Below are 26,971 nucleotides of genomic sequence, written 5' to 3' on the forward strand. Positions count from 1 at the left end.
AGCCGGCTTGTAACTACTATTCAGATCTTGGACACTGTAGCAGCTACTGTCATCAGATTGGTTGTGACAGTGTCTAGGACGAGTGAAGCCGGCTTGTAACTACTATTCAGATCTTGAACATTGTGACAGCTACTGTCATCAGCTTGGTTGTGACAGTGTCTAGGAGAGTGAAGCCGACTGGTAACTACTATTCAGATCTTAGACACTGTAGCAGCTACTGTCACCAGATTGGTTGACAGTTTGAGTTGAACTTCACTGAAAACTAATGGTGTGTTGATGAATTCAATGGATCCTTCAATTCCTTTGATTTTCTTGCCGAACTGACCTCCGACAGATTCTGTCAATTTATTCTGATGGCAGCACTGTTCTGATATCGACACTATCGGATAGGGTAGGAAGCAACAAAAGCCTTCAGAGAAAACTGTATTTTGTAAAGTGAGTGGATATTTACGTAAAGCTATTGTTGCCTCATTCTCAAAATCGCATTATCAAAGGACATAACCAATTTTGAAAGGAACACCCAATCTGGTTTTCCAAAAAGCCCAGCCAAAACGTCACAAGCTGTCACCCCCATGTCAATGGCGGTGACTAATTGAATGTCAGCTCTGGGAGAATACGCCAAAAAGCTAAAACAATGGCGGGTGCTAAACCTGGAGTACATGTAGTTCAGTTAAAAGCCATCTGTGTACCCGAAGCTTTAGTTGCAGGACAAAAATTCATTAAATGGGACGATGTAAGTACCCTTTTCTATCATTTTTGCTTGGGTTTTGTGTTTCATTTCCGCGTTCAGGCATGTACAGTAGATCATATCATATGTAATCAGTAATGCACTACAACTACATGTAATTTTTATACGTACTACGTATAAGCTTCTACAATGTATATGGTTATCTCAATGACCTTGAAAGAGTTATTATACTGTGCTTTCTTGGTTGGAATTCCTACCCTGTCAAGTTAAAAAACTGAAGTAGATATCAGGCATTCCACTTTTGGCCTGTTAATGGAGGCAGTATCCTGTTTCCATGGAAACCATTTGCTGCTGTAATGCTTGTGTCCTGTAACTGCTATGACCCTGTCATTTGTGTCAGTGTCATGGTTATATCTGACAGGTACAAATGTATGGAATGCCCCATAAAAGAATTTTGAGTTTTCTTTTGGACCACCCTGTATGTACAGACAGTTTCTGAAATACTTGCTGTTTTAGTAACTTCACTAATTGCAGCGATGCTGGAGCAGAGTTATAAATACAGTAGAACCTCTCTATTAAGGACACCATCGGGACTGAAAAGTGCTGTCTTTAATAGAGAGGCGTCCAGAGAACCTCTTTATTAAGGACACCATCGGGACTGAAAAGTGCTGTCCTTAATAGAGAGGTGTCCAGATTAGAGAGGTCAAAGTGAATGGAAACCACTTTGGGACCAAAACTAGTGTCCTTAATAGAGAGGTTGTCCTTAGTAGAGAGGTGTCCGTTAAGGGAGGTTCCACTGTAAATGACAAGTTTTCATGAGATACATGGACCAGTTGTTATCTCTTATGCTTTGTGTCGGGCCTCAAATTTCATTTCAAAGGGGCTCAGCACTTTTGGCGAAAAAAGGGCCTTTTTCCCCGATTTGTTATGGAGGTTTCATTGAAGAAAATCTTAACTATTATTCTTAAAGGAAGCTAGGCAGGGAAGAAAGCCTAATCTGCCATTACTTATTGTTGGGCTATGATGATGATGATGATGGTGATGATGGTGATGACGATGAAGTTTCTATGTTGTACGTAGCATTACAGAAGGGGGAAATGATAAAAATAATAGGGGACAATGCGATTCAAGCCTTGCTTTTCGTAACAGCTGTGTTCATAGAAACCAAAATCTGCGCATTATATTCTGTCTGGTTGTATTACGATATATTGTAAAACATGGTTTATTGAGGTAATAGATTGCTATCAGATTCGGAATCAGGTGTTATGTTATGAGATGCTGTAAAAGTTCCGAGTCACTGCATCTTGACCCACCAAGTCTTGGACATCGGAAGACTGCTCCTCAAAGCTTAATACTGGGATTAGCTATTTTGATGCAATGTTGATATCATCAGAAATTAATAAATCAGTCTTATTTCCTCATCTTCCACTCTGTCTCACATAGATGTTCTGTACGTTCTTGTGAGCATAGGCCCTATGCAAGTCTTTGACTATAGGCTACATGTACAAATTTCAGTAATATAATCAACACACAGTATCTGTAATGACTTTCTCAGGGTACAAAGTTTCTTGTTTGTGCATTCCGTCAGAACTAGACAAGATCAGTTGGGAAAAGGCTTTGGTACTGAGTTATGTTGTGAATACAACTTGTAGGATAGCTCACCTGGCTGTGCTAACTTACAGAGTGGTGTAATATAACAACCACTGACCCAACTTCATTCAGATCATGTCTGCAGGCAAATCTGCATTTGTTCCAAGTGGTTTCTTTTCTGTGTTTGCGAGAACTTTCAACCTATCATCGCTTATAAATTGTATGTTGACTATACTGTCATAGCTTGCAAATTAGTGTGATGACAGAAGATTACATTTGTGTACCAAACTAAGAGATTAAATAGAACATGTAAAAGCCCTATGCCCTGGATAGTAGAATGTAATTTAGACATAGGCCTACCAGATTTTGAAAAATTAGAATGAATTTGTTTGCCACATCTTTTCGAAGATCTGTTGTTTGTATTTGAAAATCCGACCAAGTGCATATGTCATTACAGGTTTTGTTCAAAGCTCAACAACAGCGATTCAGCGAGCGCTGTTGTTGTGCCTTGAACGAAAGTGATTTGAGCAGTGGTACTGTTGCCCGAGACCACCTTATTTCAGGGCTATCATCTTGTTTTGAGTGGTGTGGTTGCCCAACCAGATGTTTCACTTTTTCCTATACATGTATAGATATACATTGGAGGACCACTTGTTTGTGAAGAAGGAGGACCAGCTATAATTAGGAGGTTGTTTGATTAACAACTTGATGTAAGCCTTAAATCAACCACTCGCACTGGCACTGCAAACAGTGCGAATGGCAGTGGTATATGATCTGTACTACATGTACTGTGAAATGATAGACCGCATTTAATTGCATTCAATCATCAGGCTTTTGTCAAGTGGAGGCAGGAAATTTATACCATAATGCCTATATGGCATCATTCTGTGCAACCTAATTCAGGTAAGGTTAAATTACCAACACTGTCAGTGTCAGTGGCATAAAACTGTCTAGGTTTTTTGGAGTGTCCAGCAGGGGCATATGAGCTAAGCACGCTTGTCCTTTTATGTCTATCACTGTGTTTGAGCTACATGCAGTCTCAATTTACACAAACAGAACATGTAAATAACGTTACCTGAAAGCAAATAGACTGATTGACTCAATATTATAGCGTTTCGATACAAAAACTGCTATAAATTACGTAACATTTACAGTTTCAAGGGATGCACAGTTTCTATGTTCCAACATCCATCCAGCTTTATGACTGGTTACTAGTATTTCAGCTCAAAATCTGAAAAAGGCAGAGTGCAGTGCTCTGACTTTTTTTCACAAATGGAAATGCATTAATTAGCAATATGTGAAAATTGAAAAAGGCAGGGTGCTGCATCCTGCTACACTAGAACATCATAATTGCTAGATTAGCAATTAGAGATGTTAAAAATGCTAGCAGACATGGCAGAGTGGCTAACCTAAATAGCTTTTGAAGTAGTTACAGTTGTGAGCCAGTGAATTATTTATCAGCCTACAAAGGTAATGGATTTTTACTCGTTTTATGCAGTTGCAATTGAAGTTCATGTGCATGCAGATCCTATTATCTTAGGGTTCTGGAAGCCCAGTTTAGAGCTGTTGCAAGTCCTAATTCCCAAAGTCCGAATCCAATTGTATCCTGTTTTTGACCTTGTATGCTGTACCCCATGGTTGCTCTCTCACATCCTCAACCCCCACCAACACCCTCACATCCACCCCTGCTCAGCGTGGGTGACAAAATATGGAAGTAATAATTGAGTGTGAAAGGAAGTAAAAAACATTCCCAGTTGTAATTCAAGAAATAACAAGGTCTGTAAAAGTGTCCACACATGATGGAACTTAAAAATTGGGAGGTCACAAGTTGTATATTTTCAGGTGGGATGTAGAAGAACGAGCTCTGGTTGTGACATCTTGTCTTATACTGCTATTTTCAATTCAATCCAGGCCAAGGTGCTTTGCTGTGCTATCATTATAGCAAGCTTACATTTGTATACTGGATGCTACATTCCAGTGGTTAGCAAGCGCTGTTGCTTTAGCTGTGTCTCTTAGCATACATGTAGCTCTTGCGGTCTGGAAATAAAACTGTTCCTGAACATGAGTTGTATGTTTTATCGACTGGCTGCTATCTCTAGCCTGTTTACACGCACCTGCATGGATGTAACTTGGGTGAATACAGGTGAACCACCGAAGTGGCCATCTCTTTTTGCCACTGCAAATAAGCAAATCAGTTGATAGACAAAAAGAGCGTGTTGTGGAAACTCTCTTTTTGCATCATCCTTGAAAGCAATACTCGTGAATATTGGCTTACCCTCAGTCAGATGTGGCACCAGCTGCCCGCATCCATTTTTGAGTATGATTGATAACGTACTAAGGAAACCAGAAACCTGCGAGCTCCTGTGCATGTATCTAGAAGGAACTGGGGAGGAAACAAATGGGCATATGGACAGCAGATTATATTTCAATTTGCCTGCAGCATCCATGGCATAGACTCATACCACATGCAGTTTCCCCCTTTTGCGAGTTCTCCAATGACCTTTTGATGCACGGGCCTCGTGATTCCCATTGGAGACAATTGGAAACAACACCAAAATTCACAAGGGAACAGTCTTTCTGGATATGCAGCCTCTATGCACTTTTTGCTCATTTCACCAACTGTGCCAAACTGCAGGCCGGCCTTCCTAATCTAATTGGCCTAAATCTCCATCAAATTGCCCTTTAGAGAATGAAGTCAGTAGGCCTATGGCCCTTGGAATGAAAACACTGGGCAAGTATGTTCAAACAATGATAATACAATTACTATTAATGCAGGTTGTGTGAATATTATTACACAGTAACAGCTATTTCCTTCAAAGGTGATGGGAAACACTAGCAGAACAACTCAACTTGTTCAATCTCCCTTTCTCAGTACCATGCTAGGTTTGATTTCTTCTTGCATTGTCATCTTCTAGTCTGTCTCATCCATACTGACACATGGCTATTTTCTAATAAAGCTTTAAAATATCAGTTTTCAGATAAACGGTAGTTGTCTACATGAGGAATATCTCAAATGAGAGACTTCATTATAAAAAAAATTCCAAAATGAGCAAATTTGATGTAAATAGACAAGAATGTGTCCTTTTTCTCCGTATTGATATCATATTACTTCATGGCAGAGGGAAGCCTTTGCTTCCAATTTTACTTATTCATTGGGCTTTCTTACCATCCAGGACTACCTTTCCAGAATGCTCTTTCGACCAAACACCGAGTGGTTCAGCTATAATCTGATCTATGCCATTTGTGTGTTGTTGATGTCTTCAAAAGACTGTTGTACTTGCGCGTTGTCAGGAGACCTCGCGATACAAAAGACGTCAAATATCAAATCTCTTGATGGCAAACTACAGCTGCGCAGTCTACCTTCCTTGGATGACAAATATGGTTCCTCCTGATCGGAATATAACATCTCGAAACCATGGTAACGAACTGGTGTGAAGTGGATTTACATGTACATTAATGGTGCAATGGCCGCTGTACCGCAGGTATTTTTGGTTCGCGCGAAAGGGTGCAAATCCAAAAGGAGATTGGTGATTAACTCTTTTCTCTATAGGTCTGATCAAAGCGCAACCTCATTTCCTCATTATCTTGTAGTTGTAGGGTAGATGTTGAGGAGTGACATGTCGATTTGGAGTGGTGACACCAGGTTAAACCTGTAGTAATAGATGCGAATTGATTTCACGATTTAAAACATGGAGCAGCAGGTGGCATGGCTGGGCAAAACACTAATCTATTTCCGAGAGCCTTGTTGGACTTTCTTGGCAGTCATGAACGGCCATCAAGAGCTGAGTACCCTTGATAGGCTATGTGAACAGTCTATGATGGGCCATTGCCTTTGTGATGTGATGGGGGCAAAACATCAACATGAATATATAATATGTGATATAAAAGCAGCTTGGTACATTGAATGAAAATGCCTACAATATATGTTCTTTTCTCTTCATGAAAATAAAAGGATGTTCAAGATTTCTGTAAAGCCGTATACTCTTATGTTTTTGATTTATCTTGTCTTCTGTTCCCGCAGCACTTAAGTTGAATATATTCTGAGGGTTGAGCAATTCTAATGTGATGAAAACGACCCTCATCAAGATGGTTGATTCCCATGAGAGGCCTGACGTATCGTGTAGCTATATTGTTTTCACTTGTTTTACTGGTACATTAGCAGTGGAGCAATCACAATAATGTAGATAATGTGCTTGGAATAACTGATAGTGATGAACTAAAATTGGAAATTTGTGTTTTAGATTCAATTTATTCGCCCTGTTGCACGATGAAAATTCAGGGGATTGCCACATGGCTATCACAATACCATTATGCACTTTTTGGTAACCATGCTTCTCATCTTTTTTAGTCAATTTCTGGTACTTATCCATCTCATTCAGTTTCACCCAACAAAATTCTGTGAACTGCAATGTGCAGTATGGCAGGTTAACTTCAGAAGTGGGTCAGTTTAGAGTGGGAAGATCCAATATTGTGTGTTTCCAAAGCCAAGGTTTTGATTGATCAATAGTTCCTATGCAAATGAAGCAATTACACCTGTCCTACTGTACCGCACTGCATGACACAATAGGCTGGTGACAGCTTCAAACTTGGAGGAGGCATGAAATCAATCAAAACATGCAACAGCTTGCATTTAACAGTTTATTCATGCGTTATATCTCTGATTGCGGGTGTGACCTGTCAGGTGTCGGACAATATGGCATCAGTTTTATCAGTGCAACAAACCTCACTGCAACTTGGGTGAAATCAATAACTGGGCGGCTGTTTATCGTCATTGATTACCATTATCAACACCGACGAGAATATGCAGTTTTTCTGTCGGATATTGGGTTCAGTTCTGGATTGCAACTTCAATTATATAACGGACAGTATTGTGACTGAGAGCATCTGGTCAATAGGAAGCTTCAGGTCATTTTTACTAGATAACACATGCCAGGGGAGGAGCATGTGGATGACCATGGTATGCAATGGAGGAGCATGTGGATGATAATAGTATACAAAAGGAGGAGTATATCACTGGTCTGTAAGAGAGGAGCATGTAGATGACCCTGGTATGTGAATGGAGGAACATGTGGCAGTCTCCTTTAAGTCAAATATAATATTCCCTGTATTTTTCAAGTATCGCTATATAAGTTGACATATATTTTTTTCTGCCCTAGAGGCTAGATGATACGTTGCATTTAAAATCCCGATATTGTCATCTGTGGCACTTCTCATCATTTCCTTTAAAAGTGATTTGGTGTGGTGGTCCATGACAGTTCAGCGGTAAGAGCATCATTGGTGGCAAGGCAGAAAAAGATACTGGGTCAGTACGTTCTTTTTAGCATAATTCACTTTCATCCACTTAATTTTTTTGCATATTTCTCCCACCAGTTTATCTTTTGGGTCGATTCTTAGGAAATGAGAGATAAAAAGCTTTATCTGTCCTGAGAAAATTGCACCCAACAACCAAAAATATGATAACAACAATATTATTGTACATGACCCCAATATTTTTTCTTGGTTTTTAATTTCACTGAGTTAATGAACTGATGTTGGAGCTGTTGTCTAATGCCATTCATATCACCCTAGAATAATTAGTGGAGTTGGTGGGACTGGGAGTTCCAGTAAACGTTATTTTTAGTGCGAAGTTATTCATTTGATGGTGTGGCGGTTGATTACGCCAATCTACATAAAGTGGTGAGACAGAATGGGGCAACTGTGTAATACTTCATCAGTTGCTTGTGGTTTTGTTTGGTCTAATTGCAATTGTTGAGCTTTGATGCAAAAGACTTGCTAAGAGAATTTCACCATCTCCATCTTACTGCTATGGTCGGGTAGAGTGTCTTCCTCGGGGATTAAACAGTGCATGGGGTAGTGCCCAACTCCCTTGAGAAATGTTTTCGAAAATGATCATTGATTTAGGGAAAGGACAAAAACAATGAAGGTGATCGCCATCTTTCTTGCTCTGGCTGCCCTCAAACGAGGGATTTAAATCGCTCCGACCTTCGATTGTAATCACATGCGATGATAATCGCATGTTTGCATTGGTCATCGCATGTCGCAACATCAAACCCAGACGTTGCCGGTTTTACCTGCAGATGAGAGATCCTTTTATCACACATACACCAGCGATAAAATCACTTGATTCTGATTCAGCATTTTGCATAAACCTCTGGAGAAATCATTGAAGTGCAACAATATTTCAATAGCTTTCTGACCCACTCTAAATTCTTATACGTGTTGCTTACAATAGACCGCTGTAGGGTGTGGTCCAGATCATATAAAGGAAACAACCCGTTTCCATGGAAACCAACCAACATTTGAAGATTTTTCTGATGAATATCGATAGCCATCAGAGTATCTTGTAGCTGTGTTTGAACTTTGAGAAAAAAAATGTTGTTATTTGTCTCAATGTTGAATACATCATGTAATTCTGGGTATAGTAGTGTGTCAATTTCTGTGGGCCCTGAAGCAAAAACAGATATCTATCAATTTGAACCAACACTGGATGTCTAAACAGATATTAAAGGTGAAATGGTGGCCATTAATGATTGATGGAGTGTAAGTTTGCATTGGAGTTCTGTTATAAGGTGGTACTCTTTAGGTATGGAGGGGGTCTTTTGGGATGTCACGTCAGTCATGTCATTGAAATTGACAGAGGCTGACACCAAAACTCCACAAAGTTTGGCGACTTCACAACAAGATTTGCTGATCTGAAATTGAAAGCAACTTCAAAGCAATATTCTTTCTACCGGTATACCTCTGAGATTTTGAGAAACCTTTACATAAATATGCATCCTTCAGAGTATTCTTGGCAAAATGAAAAATGTGTGTCCCACTCTGCCGAAATGCAATTAGGATTCAATCTCCTGATATACAACAATATTAGATGCAAATGTGTCTCCTCCGTAAATTTCTTCAACAGCCATACTGTTAAGTTATTTCTAAATATCAAAGCTTGCTGCTAAAGCTGCTGTTCAGTTCTTCGCTGTAAACAGTCTATTCTTAGCAATGTCCCCAGGAATATATCATATTGCTATATTCTCGTTTACCACCCCAGCAAAGTCTTCCTCAGAGCTTAGAATAGCAAAGCAATTTGTTTTGGATTAAAACTGGTTGATGATATTTTATCCTTTTTGTATCTATCTCCAATCTGGCTCTTTTGATACTCAGAGTACCCTGTTAGGAGATTCTTACCCGGAGGATTTTTGCTCTTTCTTGTCTTGAAGATGTATTGCATTATACTGTTTCCATGGTTTCTGGTAGCTCTCTGTGATCAGACAAGACTAGGCTAACTCGTTTCTGTATCCGATGTATGTACCATAGATGTAGGATATAAAAAGAAACTGTAATGAATAGTTGATATATCTTCAGCGTGAGATTATTGTGCGTTTGTGACAAAATAATACGATTTAAAATGGGTTCACTTGATTGTCAGCGTATTGGTCATTCCATTATTAAAAACACTTTATAAAGTTGATGGCATTCCATTGATTCGAAGCAAATTTTGCCATAATCTTAAGTGCTCTAAATATGGTTATGAAGGTTGTGGTCGTTAAATTTGGCCACACGCTAATTGAGGTCATGGCCAGCATGAGGTCATGGAGGAAGGTTCGTTCTTGACCTCCTCCATGGTCATTGTTGTCCTACTCCAGGCACCTTATGGGCTTCTTCAAGGGTCATTATTGCCTTACTCCATGGTCCTTATGGACTTATTGCAAGGTTGTCATGGCCTTACTCCAGGGTCCTTTTGTACTATTTGCCAGGTCGATATTGACTTTTTTCAAGGACAGTTCGTGAGTTGCAAAGGGTATTGATAGTTCAAGTAAGAACCCAGTAGGTGGATCAGAAACTAGTCTAGGTCAGAAGAGGTGAAATTAATTTCCCGCTTTGGCCTTGATTGTGTCACATGACCCGTCACCTGTCTCTATTGCCTACAACTGAATGACTAAGTGTTCAACAATCACATTGTAAGAGCTGAACAAACAGAATCCGGGGACCAGTGTAATGCAACACCTTGTGGGTCATCAAGGAGGACTAGATGATAGCTCTTCAAAATTGCTCTCTTCCATTTGTGAAATCTATTATGTTCATTGATACTGAATCTTCAAATCACAATTTACAACATGTTTCATCTATGGAGATGGATAAAATGTAGTTGGGACTGCCTCAACATTTCCCTCTCATGGTCAAGATTATCACATCATCACTTAGCCTTAAATTGACCCCCTCCGGGGAAATTAGCACCAATGCTAACGTGGAGTCTGTACACTAGCTCCTCCTTCCTGGCTCCATGTTCCATTAGTGTGCAGTTCTTTATTTAGACTCTTGTTGTCATAGTGATAAGTCGGCCAACTGACAAAAATTATTGCGGATATTCAGGAGGATCATGACACTGTTGTTGATAATAGCGGGGATGATGCTGATGCTGATGACAGCGGCAATCATTACGCTATGACAATAGTGCTGATGATGATATTGATGAAAATGTGGTAATAAAGATGAAGATGACAATGATGATGATGATGATGATGATGATGATGATGATGATGATGATGATGATGATGATGACAACGGATGATGACGGTGATGAAATGAATCAGTGTTCATTGTTTTCCCGAACATGAGAGACAGAAACTAGGCAAGCATGTTTCTGCAAGTTGTGTACCAGTCTCACTCATTCGGTTAGTCCACTCCTATAATCATGAATTACTGCTGTGGCCAAAATGGCATTTATTTCTTTAGATTATCGAATTTTTACTCCACTGCTGAGAAACAACATAATGCCTGTGTTGAAGCCAAACAGAGCTGACGCTCTGTGAGCTAGGTTGGCACAGTCTTGACATGAAAGTTCAATTTTGCAATGTTGGTACAATGTTGGAGACCAGATGTATTGGATATTTGGCTTGGAAAGAAAGTCATCTGTCACCTTGACACTTTTTTTGTGAAGTTTAGTTAAAGATAAAGGAGTAAATGCCATTTTGTCCTTGACAGAGCCTTGTGAAGTGAGAAGTATAGATAAGCGCAATATCAAATAGGCAAAGGGCTGTGCAAGAATCATATTCAGCCTTATGTTATTCTTCAATCCTCCAGGGAAGTAAAGCGTCCATGTCACATCTGACATTTCATCTTACAATCGAATGTTAAAGGTCAAAACTTCCCCAAGGATTAATTGTCAGGTAGAACCTCCGTGATTAGGAGAATTCATTTCAAATCAGAACCTGCCTCAGAAACCAAGTGTATCTTTGTTCTTGATAGAACTATTTCTTCTCAGCCGTTATGACATTTCCCAGTTCCAGAATTGTGATGAGCAGGGCTGCTCTAACGATCATCCAACGGAACCTTTCAAGCTATGTTAAGAACTTGAGATACAGTGTGTCTCCAAAATAAGTAAAAGGGTACTGACAAGTTGACCGCCTTCCCTTGGGATTGCGATGACATGATCTGGTAAATGAGAACCATAACTTGTTGATCGAGAGTTAGTTGCAAAGTATTGATCAGTGGTAATCAACTGCATAGAACAGGAATTTCATGCAGCCATTGCAACCCTGATGCTGCTCAATAATTACAGCACTTGGTTTAATCATTTAATGCCATGAAGCTTGTTGTTGTCATCATTAAGTCTCAGCCGGTTCCTTGTTATTTTTACTAAGTTGACAAGTAATTTATCAATCTTTATAGAAGCCTTTTTTACTCTGCAAATTCACTGTTTCCAAACAGGAAGTTGCGCCCGTAAGTCAATCTCCTAAAAATAGACATTATGAAGTGTAAGATTTATTGCATGGCGGTAGACATCTCAGAGATTGCTAATAAGATTGATGACAGTGTTACGGCTGTAGTTAACTGTCCTTGTGAGGACTTGACAAACATGCATCAACAAGCTGACACCAGTTATTGGCGAGTGTTAATATTTTTAAGCCATTCATTGGTGATTTGAACGTAACTATGGCTGCCGCTATGCAACACTGGCTGCACCAGGGATGATGGTGTGATGGAAAGGACAAGTTCTTTTGCAACTTTGGCAATCATCATGTGCTGCAGTCACTGGAGACATGTCGCTTACCTCACTTGACAAAGTGACAGCCAGCACCGCCTAGTGGGATGCTGATAGCCTGTTTGATCAGGAGGACTTGCATGTCGGTGCGATATATAACCTGATGCAAACAATTGTGACTTGGGAAAGTTAAGGGTTTGGGAGTGGTCCAATGCAGAAATGAAATCCCAGCACAGAAATGTTCCAAAACTGTCACCTGGCTTATCGAAGCAGAACCTCATCAATCGAACCTGCAAAGAGCCAGCCCTTGGCACATGTCATCGGCTTGATCTACTCGTTAAGGAGTTAATGAAGCAACTCGTTACACTCATTACTATCAGTTTGCCAGTCCAAGTCAATGGTAGGTGTGGTTCACTCTGGAATAATTAGTAAGAAGAGTTTTGATAATTGCTAATTGACCGATGGACTATTCTTGGGAATGGATTGGAAGGGTGGCTTGGGATTGATAGTTGATACAATATCTAAACATCAAAACATGTACTATTGTTGATGATGCTTACGACCAGTTGAGTTTCAGGTGTGCTGTGGAGACCCTGACAGCCGTTGTGAAGGTATAGAAGGGACTGGTGGATGGAGGTTTTAGTCCGTAACTACCATCACTTCTTCTGATTTCAATAATCCTCGAGTCCCCTCGACGGTGACCTATGACCTTTTATATATGGAACTCCATCAGAAAAGCAGCATGCAGATTTCTTGTTGACAGCCATCAGTGTATTGAAGACTGATTGTTAAAGGTCATATGTACCTGAAAAGTGTTCATGCTCTGGTGGATCTTTTCCTACACAGCTTGAAGACAATCTCTGCAATTTTGTTTCAAGAGCACAAGATAAATATTTGACCCGAATGGACTGTATTGTCAAAAGGTTCTTTGGGTTCCTTTCCCTGAGTTTTTGGATTCAAGACAAACCCAATTTGCCCAATTTACGATTTGCACACCTTTTAGATTGTTTTCTACACACAGACCATCATTTATCAAGCTGCGAGTGCAGTAATAGCGCCAGCTGTTGAAGGGGAGGCAGAGCTCGTAGGAGCCTTGGATGTGCGCAAGACTTGGCAACCTGCGTTTCGTGTACGTGTCTCTATGAATCTGCTTCAAAAAGGATTACACCTTTCATCGTCCACTGGCTGATGATGATATCATCGCCCACTGGCCAATGATGAAACCAAATGTTTTGATTGGCAGAAGCAACACTAGCAAAACACTGCAGATCTGCGAGTTGTGCCGTAGGACTGACCAGGATAACATTAGATCTGGAATTGCATTTCTTGGCTAAAAACAACATAAGAGGGAGACTTTCCTTGTCACGAAACCTATTTACATGATATCATTCAAAGACCACTCTTTCTTGGAACTTGCTTGTGAATTAGGCTCGTGTCCTGAGAGGTATTGATTTTGTCGGCCACTGACGTAAAGGCCAGCATGCTTACTTGACTGCTTCCGATTGACTATGTATCAAGACGCTGCGCTGAATTAACGGGCAATAGGTTTCTATCGGTCATTTCCTAATGAAAAATCAATGCCCGCCAATATCTCAGGCCATGCGTGCTATTCCATGTTTGCGGTCCTGGTTCTAACTGAAATAACAGTTACTGACTGCAGGCTATGATTATGAGTTCTCACTAAGGGTAACAGTTGGAGGAATTTTCAAATGCAGCCTGTGGCATGGTGAGGTCCTGTGATTCTGGGCAATGGTGTGCCACTGAGAGCAAGAGTTTGAAGTTTATTTGTTTCCTTGGGCAAGTCACAGACTTACACTTACTGCCTATATCTACTTGTTGATCAAATGGTTTCCCAAGACTTGACAAACAGTTGCTGGACACTTTGTTGACATCACTGTCTAACCTAACATTGACAATATTGTTCACCACCTTCCACCTGACCCTGCATATCCTAAACATTCATGGGCCACAAAACACGTTAACAGAATAAAGAATGGGGTTCTCTGCATTAGCTTTGATCTTTCTGACCATTATGCGCGAAGTGATGACACTTTTTCTGATTAGTCGACCATCTTTGCATGCATGTGCGCGTCTTCCCAGTGCGTCATTTACAGTCGAGACACTGATTGTCTAATGGATTAAAGATGGAATGGTGGCGTTGATATGGCATGTGTCCTGGTCTCTCTTTACCCATCAAAGGTATGACTTAGCCTCGCCTGGGCCAGTAATGGGGCTATTGCTTTATGAGCAGCTGATCTTAAACATAAAAAGAGGTCTGGCTAGCTGAATATCGTAATTTGGTCAGAATATTGGGATTCTTGGATATTTCCTGCACGTGGATCGCAATAATGGCTAACTGGTTCATCAGAAGCTCATAAGGCATTGCCCTGTTTCAATCCTTTGCAGATAAATGGGGAAAATGAGGTACAGTCCTGACATTGCATTTAAAAAAGGCTCTGTCCGAATCTCTGATAAGCATTATTGGTAGAATCCCTCATACCTCATCTTCTCTGAGGGTACGTAAAACTTTCCCTCTGGTGAGGGCCTCAATAAGTGAATACATCATTCTGTTATTCCGCACCCAGTTCTGCGCAGTATTATCGCTATTCTCAGCCTTCCATCCCATTTTGCATGCCAAGTGGCAGTTTGTCCGCGACACGGGCCATTTCTCTGCAAGTCAGATTGGAAATTTACTCCGCACTTAGTGCTCAGGTGTTTCCACGTCATTTTAATGTATTCTGCCTGGCATTCGCAGCACTTTATGTATGCTTCTCAACATGGAATTGCTCTGTGACATTATGTGGTTGATGTCGACGCAATGATTAACTTTTTGAACTTGCATCACAAACACATTCATCACTTTTTCGAGGACTCTCCGTGGAGAGCTCATACAATGGTGCACCATCCATTTTGGTCAGTAATAGTAAGCAGTTTTGTAAGCACTTCAGCTATTGACATTTGCATATAATGTCAAAGGATCTGATTACCCCAGAGACAGATATTCAGTTCATCTGGTTCTTAACTTGGCAACTAGGGGGCAAAAAGTAAGAGGTAATAAACTCCTCAACCCTTGCTGTTACAAAATGTGCTATAACTCATATCTGCTGATGGCAAAATTTCTAACCTTGCGTCATCTTGCAGCCTGAATCTTCATCTAGCGTCTGAGAAAACCTTATATGGAAAAAGCTCATTCATATTCAAATCACTTAAAATGCAATTTGAAGGAATTGTATTGCCAAGGATGCCTCTTATCCCCTTTGAGCCGCACTGTATTTATATTGATACCCAATCAAGATGAACGTCTACCACGGCCGAGCTATCCAATAAATTATTGCCGAGTTTGGCCTAATGATACCACAACCGGCCAAAATGGATGAGGCCATTTACATTTTTCCATAAACTCTCAAGGAGATCTTTCATCAATGAAGCCCTGATCATAAATCTAAATTTAGGGACACTGTGTGTCGCCATGACAATTGTCTCCATAGCAACTGACAACAGATGTTCTTTGCGAGTAAGGCTGCACGAGCTTATCTTTATTGACTATAAAGCTGTCGGAAGAAGGTCTGGCTTCTGAAAGTGCAAAAAAATCCTGTTGAAAGTTGCAGATACCTGGGAATTATATCGTTGGCATGATAATGTGTACTACGAAAAACTTGTTGCATTCAACCAATGATGCAAGTCATTTTGCTTGTTGAACCAGTGGTCTGCTGCATCGAAGGGTCGAAGGTTCTCCTTTTGATTGGTGTCACCATACAAAAATCACAAGGAGCCAACTTTGCGTCAGAGGGCGGCATTGCTTGTTTGATTGTTGAGATCTGACCTCATTAAAGTGTCAAATCTCCTGTCAGTGTTTAATGAGATGAGATGGATTGGGGTGCCAATTCGATCCAATCAATAACAGATATCGATTTGACTGCCAAGGTTCATGTTTACACAAATGAGGGATACCGCAGTCGCTATTTTTCCAATTCGGATATTTTCACTTTATTGGTTTGGTGTTAACTCTGAACAGTTATAGTCTCTTGAAAATAGACTTGAACATATACATGTAAATTGACAAATGGTAAGTAAAGACTAAGCTAGGGGGGAGGTGAATGATTTAAACAAGTTTTAAATCCCGATCTAGAACATGTTAGACACATCTAGCCTGAATCAAAACCGCCCGAATTCATACCTCCAGCTAAAATGATTCTCAAAGAGGCCGTCACAGAAGCTTCACGGTGTGTCAAAGTATGTAATATCAGCTTCCCCCAAGACATCACCAAGCAGTTAATCCTCCACGGAGCCCTTCATACATGGCTCGAGGCAGCCTGATTGATTTTACCACTTCATTTTCCTGTGACCTTTCCATCGGAAGCAACGATCTTGTAAGAAACTTCTGCTTGTCATACCGATGAAACATTGTCCTGTCATAATGCACAAATCTGGCTTAGCAAACTTGAGAATGTTTGACTAAGCCATAAATATGTGGCGGTCGATGCATGCCGAGGGAATGCGAAATCATATTTCTCCCGTAAAAACTTGGTTGGGTTCAGTGGAATCGATTCGGCCATTGATCACGCCAGATGCAAGTGTTATCTTCATGGTCAACTTACTAAATATTTTGCTCGGGTGACTACAGCGCTGTGAAACTAATGTTATCGCGTGTTCAAGTGCTGGACCGGGATGACCTATAGTCCTTCGCACAGAAGTTTGGAGACCAATTTTGATATCCAGAATACAGCAGAAATTCTTTTCATAGGAAGATTTCTGATATCTTTTGAGGCAAATGGGCATTTATTAAAAAAAAGTTGCAGATTTTTTCGCCCAAATTAACATATCAAAAAAGTACTGAGGGTGAGGTTTGCCAAGAGAATAAGTTTCTTCCGTTTTCAGAGTCAAATTACCTTAAAATCCATAGAACTGTGAATAGTAATCACATAATGCTCCATGAAAAGCTAGCTACCGCTAGTTGTTATTGATGACAAGGAAATGTTCATTATTGGAGAGTTATCGACAAATTTTACGATTGGGACAACTTGTCATATTCACTCGATGTCATTGATGTTGGAGCGCGATAATGTTTGGTTCTGAACTGGATGGTAATGGTGCCATGGTGTGTGTAAATTATCGAGTACATGTAGTTGGGATGACTAATAGTAAACCTTAGTATTCCAAAACAACTGATGAATGGCCCATAAAATGCAGGTAACATAACCGTAGGGAAACAATAACATATTTTCAGTTTTTTTTGTAGCAAAGTATACGCAACATAGTTTGAGCACCAACTCTGTGTGTTTTAGCATGTTAGCACCGGTGTTGCTGTGTCTGCTGGTGCTTCTGGCTAACGCACACCTGTAAGTTGAACAACACCTCTCTTACCACTTTCTTCCTCAGGTAGATGCTCAAGAGTGGCATCATAAGAAATCATATTTTTGGCGTTTGTTGAGACACTTCTGTACTTTGAAACCACTATTATCGTTTCAAAGTGAAGTCTTTTTGACAACTTTATACGATCACACCGGAGAATCGATTCCCCAACTTGTCGAAAATCATGTGTCTTCAAGCTAGGCCATCCAACTTACCGAGTGCCTGCCCGGGGAAAGAACTGGGAGAGGTTTGCCTGTGGTCATCAGCTCTGATATGGCTCAACATACTGGTGAACTGCTATAGCATGATTTCTGGTCTTAAAAACAAATCACTCGCTTGTAGTATGTAAGCATGATAAAACCCATTAACTTCAGCTTCCCAGTGGTTCCTGGAGTAATTTGCGCAAACATACTGAGGGTGCTATAATGTTTGCTTACAGTCATGTAGTCTTTTAGCAACAGTTCGGCCTATTTATGAGAACAAATCACAGAGGTCTCTTCATAACCATGAGGGCTTGGCGGAACGTGTGAAAGGCTTGAGCTCCATGATTTAAAATGTTGCTTGAGATTGATGGTAAATTGACTTAGCATCTCGAGTTTAGAGAGGTAGTTTCGTGGAACGAGACCTTTAAAAGACCTTGTAGCACACTGGGAGTCAAGATGATTTCCTACAGAATGTCTTCTACCTTTCCCCATTCAAAATCTTTTGAAATATCCTGACAACCTCTTTAACTTAGTGTCAGAAACTGCCATTACCCTTTCTTGTCACAGCGCAGTAACAGTTTCCATTACTGTTTCATGCGACATCAGCTCCACGCTTGTCATTGTACTCCTCGGAAGCTGAAACAAGATCGGCTCATATTCTTAAGTACAAAGCTATTTATAGCAACATGCATTATTGTCAGTTACGCTTTGAAGCAGATCCTCTATTTCTGCCGATATGACTCGCGAGAATATCTAGGGACCTCGCGTCATCTTTCATTTTTGGGTGGCATGACTGTTGCATTGATTTCCTGATTTTGAGTGGGAGTCGTTGTCGGCTTGTCCGTTTGACTGGGGTTCGTGCAAAAAAGGATGCTAAAGAACGCTGTAGATTGCAAAATGATTGGATGATCACTACAACACACTTTACCAATGACATTTTAGACTGGAGAGGGTCAAATTTACGAAACCCAAAATGATTTGTCTTCTGGAACACTCTGCCCATTTGAAAAGATAATGCAATTGCACCATTGAGAATTTGGTGTTGATGATAAGAATTCGTTAAATTTGATTGACGCCTCCTCCCAAAAAAACCCAACTAATTCATCAAATCGGAAGGTGTCGTGTTCTCTCCAATGAAGACTGGTTGATCTGAAGTCCCAAGTTGATGACATTGATGAATTTGCCGAAAGTAATCGTCGACGTAGTGTCACTCTTCGTTGCTTTTCATTGATGTGTCGTAGTGTTCGCCTTGACGTGATTTCCAAAGTAAAGAAATGATTTGGCATTAATCAGTGTGATTTTGATGACTTGTCTTGTGCTGAAATCATTAATGCTTTTAGGCCAACCCATGTGGATCTATGCATAGACCAGACCCCCTCATCCAGCAGGTAATGATTGCTCTAAAGGCTTCAGTGTTAAAACACCACAAAGACAATTGCCAGGGAAAGATAGGAACAAAAACAGTTCAGATGAAGCCAATTGTAAAGCGATTCTAACCTCGGTCAAACTCATTTTGTGTTGAACCATCATTTAAAAGTCTTTCTTTCTTCTCTCTTCAGGACTCCACATTTGGTACGCCAGTTACCCTAAAAGTCGACAAAAATGGATATGTTCTATTCTGGACGGATCAGACAAGGGTAGGTTAACAAGTATAGCCCCTTTAAATATCAATTTAGCCCCCTCCCCTTGATTAAGATTGGTAGAATGAATGTGTGTGAGTCTGTACAGTGGTACTAATTGTCCATTTCCTCCCTTTGTGGCCAAAACCCAATGCATTTTATACAGGAGTTGTGTGTGAATGTTGACCGTGGTTTGGGCCTTTTTAGGGTGAATTGGATGTAGCTGAATTTGATGCCTAGAAGGTGTGGTCGAGTGTTGAATGTTGAGAAATTGGAGAGCGAAATTGCCAAGTTGATATGCAGTCCTGTGTGGCAAATTTGCATTACAGAGAACAATTTTTATCTGGAGAGTATGATAAATCTTGTTCCCCACAAAAATTTATGGCAATTTGGATTAAAACCACTTGTATTGCCAATTCTCTCCGATGAGCTATTGTATTTCTACCACACCATCAGGCATCAAACATCAAATTTTTAAAACAAATCCCTGCAGTTGTAACTCTATTCAATTGTCAACTAACCCATGTGAGTGAGAGTGAGTGTTCGTGCTACAACGTGGCCCCACCCTAATGTTCTACTAATAAAGCATCGTACAAATCGCATAAACTTTATTGCTTCTGATGCACTATAATTGTCATGATATTGATCGTGATAACGATTTTCCTTGAGCTAACTTGTTTCTAACTTGCATGACGCTGCCATGCTTCTTCAGATAATAGGTAATGGGTCGTTTCGGCAGTTTACTCAGGTAGGCTCTTCCAGAGACAGAATGGCTGGATAATATCTGCTTCAGCATGTTTGAAATTTCTAAAAATTCAGGGCAAAATGTCAGAGATATCGTATCAGTATAGTTAATTGTACGTTGGCAAGGGAAGATTGATTTTCGGGGTAAAATTTCAGAATTGCAAGAGTGATGCCAAAAGAATTACAAGATATCTTTGATATTTTGCTCTGGAGTCGCTTGAAAAACCTTCCCTCAGAGCCAGACCCTGTTTAAAAATCCAGCTCCTAGAGTATGCATCGTTTGGAATGCTGTCAGGACAGGCCTCTCAAGTACACAAAAAACGATGTACGCCAAAATTAGGGGGTAACATTTGCAACCAAAATGAACTTGAAGCGTTTTCTAGAGTTTAAAATAGTAAAATCTGCTCATAAGTGCAATATGATGACATCCCAAATCAAGCAAGTCTCATGATTTATACCATGAAAGACAGATCTTTGGCATGAAAGACCAATGTTTGGAGCAAATGGCAGGCAGGAAATCACAGTGAAATAAGCCCAAATTTAGGCAAGTACATGTGTTATTGAGAGGCCTGCAGGATGAATACCTTGAAACAATTTTGATAGTCATTACAAACATCAGATAAAAGAATAAACTTGCTGTTGCTCAGATACAGCTTTGACTGAGTAGTTTAATGAAGTAAACTCTTTCTCTTTACTTACCGCCCACCTTACCTTAAAGGGGTACGCTCTTCCTATTCGATGGTCAGGAATATAGAAATGCAATTATACATATGCATTGCGAGTTATCATGCATCTTAACTTGGTTGATATAGTACCTGTACATATGTCTATATGTGTATGTCTGTGTATGACCGTATGTCACCCGTCGTGGGGGGGCAGACCATTTCATAATAACGGAAATGCTGAAGCCAAACCCACGATGGGAGACTTTTTGATATGAATGGAATTGCGAAGACAAAAACGACCTTCCTGACCTGGAGTGCTCATCCACCTTAACAGGTTGTGGGGGGGACCTGTTGTTGTGAATGGAATATCAGACAGAAAAAAAACATGACTGTGAATCTGATGGTGTCTTCTGACATCCAATTCTAGACGTGGATCGCATACTCCAAGGTCCAGGGCCTGGAACTAAGCCAATCCTCAGAATGGGTTTATCACCCCACTCTTTTTACTTTAGTCGTTATTTCTAGACATGTGTCCCTACCCTCTACCCCACAAGCTCAAGGATGTGGTCTATCCAAGTATTTACTGTAACAGGTGTTCAAAACGTAAATATTCCACTAACGAATATTGATGGAGGATATCTTTTATTCTGAGAACCACTCAGATCAGCGTGAGGGAAGAATGACGCAGTGTTGGATAAACTAACACTTGCCTGAAAATGTCAGTATAAGGCTAAATCGATGTTGGCATTAAAAGAACTTCTCTGTGGCAAGTTACCTTGGTTGAAGTATACTTGTTTTATAACTCAGTAAAATTGCGAGCTTTGGCCAAGATTTTGGAAATGTAAATGTTAGGAAGCCATAACTCACTGGATAAAACCAAGTCAGATGTCAAGGAATTGCCCCAACCCCCCATGCCCACCTTGCGGCCCTCCATTCACGTGCTCCATTGGTGATGTGATTTCCTTCCTGAAGTCATTCCACCTTGGAAGACATCTGTGCCATCTATCATCCTTTGTGATAGGATGTGCCCACAACTCACGGGTTAACTTTTCAAATCAGCGCCAGTTCCATCACATCTTTACCTTGTCTTTTTTCCAATCCGGTAAAGGCGGAAGACGTTCAAAGATCTTAGCGATTTAAAAACATCACCATGGAAACCGTGTGTTTCCTTTGTCGAGGCAGATGCTTGTTGATGGAAACAAGAGCAGACATACGTTATCATAAGTTGTGATATTTTGAGAAATCAACACCTTTTCTAAACCACTTTCATCTAATCACATGTCAGTTTGAATGAAACAAGGTGACGATAGTGATTTCAACAAATTCTTCGAGAGAGATGAAATTGCTTAGAATGGCTATTGAACATTTTCAGTCAAATGGGGGCAAGGAAGAGTAGTGAGAGTTAAATGTAAATTTTGGAGCTCATATTAAGGGGGTATGGGGAAGGGTTTACAGGCCTCGACATGTGGCCTCAGCCGTTGAGTGAGTTGCTGACCAACTGCCACATTCCAAAGTAAGATTCATCACCAAGTCATTGATAAAATTTAGTGGTTAAAACCATTTCTTTATAAAAATTTATGAAATCATCAATTGACGTGTGGTTTTCCGTCTTCTTCAATGAACTTTGTTTGGAAAACACGTTGACAGACTTGAAGTCAGCTCTGCCGTCCCTCTTGTAATAGTACAGGGGTGCACATCATTTCAAATCATTGTGTGAGTGCAGTGGGAGTTGGGATGGTTTACAACCTCGTCAAATGCTAAAACACCTTCATGGTTCTCTTGAGGCAGCAATCTTCAGGTTGCAATTCCTGTGGAAGTGCCCCTCTGATGAGATCAAGTCAATATTCTGCCTCCTCTACCTCTAGAGGTTCTCCTACTGAAGTGGACCGATTCAGTGCACTTCCACCTCCTCAGAATTTACGCTTTCTCTTACTGGCCTCTTTGCGTAATTGCCAATATGCAACCAATATGCATCAGAATTCGTTTTGACGGGGATGGCTTTCAAATGTTCTCTGAGTGAACTGAATAAATCAGCCTTTTGGTAATCAAAATTCTGCTTCTCTGTGGCATAATTCTTGATTTGTGAATGACCCTTTTCAAAAAAATATGGACATTTTCAAATTCCTTTCTCTCTTTGCCAGTGAGCCAAGAATTAGTTGATTGGAGATGGCTTTCAAGAGTTCTCAAAAGTGTATGGGGTATGACGTCTGAATCAGCTCGATGCTTGAATCAATTTCTGCTAATTGTTATTCTGCTACGCTGTGGCATAAATCATGACTTGTCAATGAACTTCTTCAAAGGATAAAGGTGTTTTCAAGTCAAACGATTTGTCCTGACTACATTCATGGCAACACAAGACCATTGCGTCTCCCAGCAATGAGGTACATTGTATCTCGGCGTGTGAATTGAAGATATCTTGCAGGCAATCATGTTCTACTATGTTGCCAGTCCCGTACAATCAGGATCTTTACATCTCAGATAGATCAATTTCAAGATTCAATGCATCTTTTAGAGTTGTACTGATTTGATGATTTGGTGTACACCACTTCTATTCTGAAGTCAATGATCTTCAAAATCTTGTCAAGTGTTAGTGTCTCTGATTTGAAATCAAATGGTTGTGAGTTTGACTCTCAGCAAGGCCAGTTCAGTGTCACGAATTCCCCAAGCAATGCAGCTGGCACTTCTCCATGCACTTGAGCAAGGAATAACTTGAAGAAGAACTTGAGACTGTGAGATTGTGAAAGGATATCGTGTGAGTGATTTTGTGTGATAACTTTGAAGTGGTTCTGACGCAAGCAAATATTCTTTGTGAATTTGAATCTGAGTCTGATGACATGTACTGCGTGATTTGATTTGCTGATCATAATTAGCAGTTTTCATCTCGTTAGACAGTTATAATTAAATTCCATCAGTTTTTGAAATAAAATCGCTTGCTACGTGCAACGAAATAGCGAATTAGGCTTAAATATAACCATACGTTTGAGGCATATTAATCTCTTTGGATATCTGCAAAATGAACCACACCCTTTAGAGGCTGCACCCAAATCAATCATTAAACCTGTTATGTGCATGTTTCAATCTGTACAGTCTAAATGATTCTCAACCTCTGGTATGAAATTTCTGCAGCCTAAATGAGAATTGAACTAAGATAACCCTACTACTGCACATAATTTAAATCAAATCAAATTCAAATCAAATCATATCCCCCTCCCAATAAATACCCTCACCGCACATGTCCAAAATAGACCGTGTCCAAAAGTTAATGTAACAATGAGTGGGGGCGCTGCCATCTATAAGTTGTGATGATTTCTGATCAATTTTACAGTATATTAATGAAATGTGCCTTTGAGCCTTAGGCTAAGTTGAAATTATCTTGTCAATATGAAGTAATTGCAGACCTTCTGAATTCTCACCTTACCCCTGTGTTTTAACGTGTACATTCATAGTGCTGGTCAGCAGTAATGTTCCATTAGTGCGCGTGTACAGTGGTGATCAGAGACATATTGTCAGGTGTGCAGCAAATTACATTCCATACGCACTGGTATTGGCCTTGACCCTCTCCCCTTAACCCCCTAACCACTGTGGCATGCCATTGGTAATAGCGAGGTTCGCACAGACAACTACAACAAAATTTGCCGGCTGCCAATTAGCCATATGATACCAGCGGGTGTAGTTGGTGTCATGGCTAATTTGCAGCTTAGAATATATGCTTACGCAAAGTATCATGACACACTACTTCTGACCAGTACTGACTTTCCAGTGACATCTGGTTTTGTTGCCTTGGGTACAGTAGATCATCAGTAGGCATCTAATCATTATAGCTAATTGTTATGATTAACTTTACTAATTATCTATCTCCACAACAGGTTAGGGTAAGTATAAAGGTTTATGGTGATTTTTTAGCATTTTTTGTTTGTTTTGTCCTAATGTCATCCCTTTAGAGGGGTCAGTGCATCTCGCAGTCGGTCTATTTTGCTTGTAATCATTTACAAATTGACATTTTCTCTTTCAGTTATCTCACTATTTTCAAATTAAATTCTATCGCCATTTCAACTGTTCCTGTCTGCAAAAGGGGCTATGGGTGAAAGCTTGATGGAGGTGTCCAAGGATTTGCTGATACCAGTATCTTAAAAATCCATCTCAATTGTCTAAGCATTTGTGATATTGATTAAAACTTGTCTTAGTCCAACCAAATTGTTTGATGAAGCTTTTAACAAAATCTTTGGCAAGTCTGATATTGGTGGTAAAGCTTGAGAATTAAACCTACCTAATACAGGAAACACTCCCCAAAACTCAAAACTACAGACCCCCAGGCCGGGACCTGAATCCAGTTGGCCTGGTGTGGATATTTTAACAATTGAGACGCCACCAAGCAATGGCGGCTTCAATCAGTTCAGCCATGACAAAGATTTCAGCGTTTGGCGATAGTTCAAATAATGAATCAGCAAATCTCAACACGTCCTCCATACAGTTCATTCCAGACCCCTAATGTTACAACAACGATTTTGGATTCTTTCTCTCTATAACAGCCTTTATAGAACTTACTCTTTTTTGCAATTCATTTTATAAGTTGGCCAGCTTGGACTCTGCATGCGTTCTACTCTACAGCAATATTGTCATTCTTAAGTGAAACTTCTAATGTCCTGAGGACTCTTTCCCTGTTTGAATATGTCTGGAATGCCTTTTGTGAGTTTTGAACTTGTACTGTATAATTTGGTTTTTACTTAAAACAAACCGATACTGAAGTTATTTCCAAAATGATAGTTCGATTATTGAAGTAGGATTTTTTCCCTTTGGCAAATATTATGTTACTCGCGAATTGTGCAAAATTGATTTTTATTATAAGTTGGAACAACTTCAAGATGTTGAAAATCCTTTACACACCACTTATTTTTACAGACAGAATGTTTAGCCACAAAAATCACCGTATTTAACTATTCAAATTTTGCCTCGGGGTCAGAATTAGTTCAAATGAAGAACTGAAGTCTAATGTCAAACTAAGTAAATATATGTTATATACTTGACACTGTCCAATGTTTGTGTTTTCTTCCATAGTTCATGTGTATCTTGGCCAGCAAAACCTGCAAAATGGTGTTGAATGTTTAACTGAAGACGTCTTCCAAGCGTAAAAGCTCTATATTTATCTGCTGTAATAATTATTTCCAAAAAGTATACCCGTCATAGCAAATCTATCCCCTTAGTTCTGTAAGCGACCCTAAATCAGCTAAATCTGTCCCAAAACCACAGGACCACATTTCCCATCTTTTTTTCTTTGAAGATCTAGTTGTTAGTTATTTCTGACTTTACTATGTTAGCTCTGTTAAACCTCTCGTACTGTGAGGTTTTCACATATCAATGCACACAATGAGGGTCTAGTTCTTGAAGCCAAGTTAAATCCAAAAAACCTGTATCTTCTTTGGTACTGTACTGTTCAAAATAACATTGCTTGATGCATTCAACATTTGTTCAATGCGAAATGAACACTACTGTAAACCGCCATGTTTTTGCACCTGAATCCAGGTTATTTGCAAAAACTAAAAGCCCACAAAACCTGGCTGTTTACAGAAATTTGTCAGCTATTTCAAGAACTGGACCCAGGTTACATTTAGTTTTCAGAACATTTTCTATTTTCAATATTCATAGTTTTAGATCACAATAATAGCTAGCGGTTGCATATTACATACATTTTACATCTCCATGTCATACAGTCTTTCTGTTCACATCTTACAGTTCTTGGGTATATTACACACATCATCAACTCGCAAGGAATAGCAATTACAAGTCACCAACAATGTCAATGCCATCTCGTGCCTGATCGACCCTGTCAGATCTCATAAAACTCCATATTTTAGTGAAGGAGGGAAACGATAATACCAAGATGTACTAGGCTTGGAATCAAAATTGAGTTCTTGAGTTCTTGTGGTCAATCAACCTAAGAAAAAAGAACTAACAGGAAATGTTTAGCCACCTTAACATGGTAAAAAGTGAGAGTTGGGGATCAAAGAAGGACATTTTCAGTTGTGTGGGCCATTTGTGACAGATTGTAGGAGGAAACCAGAGCACCCGGATATAACTCACTCTCTGCCTCATGTGGAACTGGCCCTGGGGTAGCAAGCGGCAGGATTACAATCTATTCC

The 26,971-nt window shown here is 40.0% G+C and overlaps 1 protein-coding gene across 6 annotated transcripts in view; it reads left to right on the forward strand.

Moving 5' to 3' along the window:
* The first annotated feature begins 517 nt into the window (after positions 1-517).
* LOC135485578 (1-phosphatidylinositol 4,5-bisphosphate phosphodiesterase beta-1-like) overlaps positions 518-26,971 on the forward strand; it is a 74,763-nt gene continuing 48,309 nt past the window's right edge. For 4 of the 6 annotated variants that reach the window (XM_064767741.1, XM_064767740.1, XM_064767742.1 and 1 more), the window contains exons 1-3: positions 518-733; positions 19,366-19,443; positions 20,138-20,173. In XM_064767741.1, the coding sequence (XP_064623811.1) occupies positions 635-733; positions 19,366-19,443; positions 20,138-20,173 (213 nt within the window). In that variant the 5' untranslated portion in view covers positions 518-634. The remainder of the gene's footprint in view (positions 734-19,365; positions 19,444-20,137; positions 20,174-26,971) is intronic. The other 2 variants (XM_064767745.1, XM_064767744.1) reach the window with 2 other exon arrangements.

The sequence above is a fragment of the Lineus longissimus genome, chromosome 3 (genome assembly GCF_910592395.1).
Source record: "Lineus longissimus chromosome 3, tnLinLong1.2, whole genome shotgun sequence".
NCBI classification, from domain to species: Eukaryota; Metazoa; Nemertea; class Pilidiophora; order Heteronemertea; family Lineidae; genus Lineus; species Lineus longissimus.